At 36.2% G+C, this 4,014-nt stretch overlaps 1 protein-coding gene across 1 annotated transcript; it reads right to left on the minus strand.

Moving 5' to 3' along the window:
- Positions 1–318: 318 nt before the first annotated feature.
- Positions 319–3,340, minus strand: LOC144555579 (uncharacterized). The gene is made up of 6 exons (XM_078303967.1): positions 2,769–3,340; positions 2,215–2,315; positions 1,801–1,898; positions 1,368–1,564; positions 1,129–1,190; positions 319–797 (listed from the first exon to the last, which is right to left on the minus strand). Exons 1-6 carry the CDS (start codon positions 3,205–3,207, stop codon positions 759–761), a joined length of 936 nt encoding a protein of 311 aa, XP_078160093.1. The 5' UTR covers positions 3,208–3,340; the 3' UTR covers positions 319–758.
- Positions 3,341–4,014: the final 674 nt, after the last annotated feature.

Raw genomic sequence — 4,014 nt, forward strand, 5'->3', positions numbered from 1 at the left:
TTGCTGGGCTAGAAAATGTGTCAACCGTGCTAATAAGATGGGAAATTTTTATTCCCTTGCTAGCGTTAACAGCGAACCCACTACGAAAACTACAAAAAGAGAGACATTGTTCTGCGTATTGATCTGGATTTAAAAATGTTTACACTTATAATAAAAATTATTTATATCTGAACCCTAAAGAGTTAATATCTAATCAACAAAATATTTATTATAGTTTTCTAAATAAGCATAAAAAACTATCTGAAGTGCAGAAAAAAGTGCACATAACAAAGGCACTTATCACTCCGTCAAAAAAAAAAAGGAAAAAAAAAACTGGTGTTTTCTGGCTAAAGAGAAGATTCAACCAACAATGCCATCCATAATCCATTACAAACCGGAGAGTAAATAGGTTCTAAATATTGTACAATATAGAAACTCAACCACTTTTCAACTATGAGAAAAAGGAGGAAAGAATGAACTGCAAAATTTTCCTGTTCCAGAATAGCAACTTTTTAGAATAGAAGCTTTGTTATAATAAGAACCAAAAAGTTGCTAAACACAGGACCACAAAATAATCTATAAACAAGAAGAAGAAGAAGAAAAAATCTAGAGATCCCTTAGAAGGAGAATGCAAAATATTTATTATTTGATCATCAGATGAAACAACCCCCTTTTTTACGACAAAGCAGCAACTTGTACACCACAATATACAAAGAACAGATGAATTTAGATTTAGAGCAGTGTAATAGGATCTAATTGACAATGCCATCAGCTTTTATTTAATCTTTTGCTTTTTTCTCATCATCACTCTCCAGACCCTGTAACACAGAAATGTTTAATTGATGAAACATTTGATACTCCAAAATGCATATAACATAGTGTAGTTTTAGTCCAAGATCTCTTAGCGGTATCTTCATCCAATACTATTTTGAACAGACATGATCCTTTGGTACAAAAGTATTTAGAAACAAACTAATTTGGTCCTTTTAGCCAAATTTTTCTGATCAAACCAATTCCATTATCAAAATGCCCTCTTCACCTTGTCATTTTTTCTTAATAGAGCTGAAGTTACTCTATTTCAACAATATCGTCTCAATTAGGCAACTAACAACAGAATATTTATTTAACTATCTTGAAGGAAATACGTACCGAGGTGCTATCAATCTTGTCAAAATCATCATCATCTAAATCATCATCTCCAGCAGCTTCATCTACATATGCAACAGTGTTACTAAGATAAAATGCTAGAATTTTAAGAAAAATCAAAATATTTCTCATATATTAAATTATATGTTAAAATTTTGCTTTTCAGCTCTCTAGTTAGGAGTCTCTTATGTTTGCTTTATTGTTTCTATCAAATAAGATGCTATAAAAAAAAGACTACAAACCAGGGGCCTCGTCCTCAAAATCACCCAAGAGAAATGTATCCAAATCGATCTCCTTGTTTGATGAGACAGAGCCTTTGCTTTCCAATTTTGTTTCACTGTTGGTCCCACCTTGAGGTGACATAGCAACTTCTTTTAACTTTTCTTCCTTTGTATGTTCCTCTTTAGCCTTCAACTCATCCATGTATCTCCTTTCATAACTGATTGAAAGAAAAAACAATAGCAAACATAATAAAAAGTAAACCTTAAGTGACCTACTGGACGTAGTGAAATTTTCTTTTCCGCCTACTACAAAATCAACTTCACCAATTCAGAGAGGGCTATGCGATTAATGTTTTGTAGGCATTTAAATTTACAAGAACACAGAAAATTTTGTTGTTTTTGGGGCAACATATGAAAATATCCCTTTTAAGGAATGGATAATAGGAGAACCTACGGTGAGACATATGTATTGACAAGTAGGAAGTATATACGCCAGAACTTCCTCTCTTTCATGTATCGAGGACACAAATCATATCTGAATTTTGAAATTTCCTGAAAAAAAACCAAAATAAAACAAGATCTTAAAATGACAATGTCATACGTATTGCAAGATATAACCGGTATTCACCAACCCAGATTAGTCCACAACTCCACATGATAACACTGCAAATATTTTCTGTTTACCCCTCTCTGGCCCTCTGGTGCACTATACTTGAAGCAATAAGCACACAAAATGAGAAAAGGGAATGAAAAGATTTCAAACTCTTTATACAAATGCAGTAATTGTTCAGATGAAAAAACCAGTGAAAATAAGAATAATTGTTCATTTGTTGGAACTAGAGAATGACACTGAAGGGGAATAAAGTACCTTGACAGCAGAGAGAACAATAGTTGCATGTTTGGCTTGCCATTCATTAAGGTCCTGCCTGACATTTGAAACCGTAGGCACTTCTGTCACTTCAGGTTCATCTACGCATATATTTTGAACTTTTAGAACAAATTTGTGCATGGCTCACCCATAATAAATTTTACAACCAGATTGCACATCATCAAAATAGAGATCAATAGACAAGGGTGCTTGTCTGAATTGCGAGTCCTCTTGTCTGTCATTTTTTTCCAATTAGAGTTTAATGCAAATCTGATCTACTAGACTAGAAAATGTAAAATGCAATCTATTATTTATGAGCCTTTCCCATCTTTTTACATATTTTTGTTTTACCGAAAATAGCTATCAATTGGAAAAATAATACTTTTAACTTGCTAAAGGACAATGGATTATAGTTCATTAAAGGAAACATTCAGTGATCAAGTTGAAACTATTCTAGTGATGGCATTTAAGTTCAGTAAATAGTAATACATCTAAGTTGAAAGATTAGCTCATTACATAAAACGATCTCACTAAAGTTTACAAAGCATTCTAACCTTGTAAAGGAAAATCTCTGAAAGTATTCAGGGTCAACCCTCTGACAAATTCTCTGAGATCCTCTGTAACCCCAAAGACTTCCAGATCCGTCTCAGGCTCCGGAGAAATCGCCGCCGTCGGACCTGCCACCACCGATGACAACTGAGACGGTATCGCCGGCATAGCCGGGACCGGAATATCGGCAGCAAGCGTCTTGATCTGTCCTGCAAGCAAGTCCGCCTTCTTTGTCGCCTCCGCCGCAAGTTCCTTCGACTTCTTCGTTGCCTCCGCCGCGAGCTCCCTTGATTTCTTTGTCGCCTCAACGGCGAACTCCGACGAGAGGAGGCGCGAGGCGCCTTGCGTCAGCTCCTGAGAGCGCTTCGCGGCCTCCTTGGAGAACTCTTGAGATTTCTTCGCGGCTTCCTCCGCGAAGGAGCGAGCTCTCTGCCATAGATCCATGGCGTTCGAAGTAATGTCTTGTGCGTGATTCTGATCTTATTTTGCTAATCTGAGATGAAGGGAGGGGTTTACTTCCTTTTGCTGATGTGCCCCTGTTGTAAACTGTAATTAACTTGGATGTTAAGGCCGAAATGATTCTGTTTGTTCGATATGGAAAGAACAAAATCTGAAGCCTCAAACGGGTCTAGTCAATATCAAACCCGTGTGGGATCGGATCAGTACTTGTCATTAAATACTTCGTTTATTCTTGAGTTGTGACGGATCTAGTCAATAATTCAACATCAAACCCGTGTGGATCAGATCAGATCAGAATTTCCCATTAAATACTAGTAGGGGGAAATGAAATCATGACATTAAGATATAAATCATAGTCAAATATTTGATTAAGCTAATTCGGTTGACGGCATAATGGGTAGGCATATTGACACCACACACATTTATTTTAGGGTTAATATCTCACATACCCTTCAAAAGTTCTTTAATATCTTATTTACCCCTCTACTCTTTATTATATCCAATTTGCCACTTAACTTTTACAACTCTTTCCTTTTTACCCATTACAAAATAACTCTGGAAACAACCATGGTTAAATCTCTGGTCGAAATCATAAAAGACAATAATATCCTTCTTACACAGAAGATTCACAGAAGTTGATCCATCTTCTCATTTTATCGAGCTCTCTTATTTTCCATCTTTTTCTCCATAATTTGCGCTCTCCTGATTTTGCTCTATGCCCTCATTTTTCTCCTCTGCTCTCTTGTACTCTTTAACGGTCTCCCTGCTCTCTTCTCCTCTACGCCCTTGTCT

Source organism: Carex rostrata, chromosome 6, assembly GCF_964058835.1.
Source record: "Carex rostrata chromosome 6, lpCarRost1.2, whole genome shotgun sequence".
Lineage (NCBI taxonomy): Eukaryota > Viridiplantae > Streptophyta > Magnoliopsida > Poales > Cyperaceae > Carex > Carex rostrata.

Excerpts from the sequence above, each read along its gene's own strand:
- LOC144555579 (XM_078303967.1), bottom strand. The coding sequence starts at position 3,207 with ATGGATCTATGGCAGAGAGCTCGCTCCTTCGCGGAGGAAGCCGCGAAG. Across the intron at positions 1,565-1,800 it reads GTCAATACATATGTCTCACC|TTATGAAAGGAGATACATGG; the intron begins GTAGGTTCTCCT and ends TCTTTCAATCAG. Across the intron at positions 1,191-1,367 it reads TTTTGAGGACGAGGCCCCTG|ATGAAGCTGCTGGAGATGAT; the intron begins GTTTGTAGTCTT and ends TTGCATATGTAG.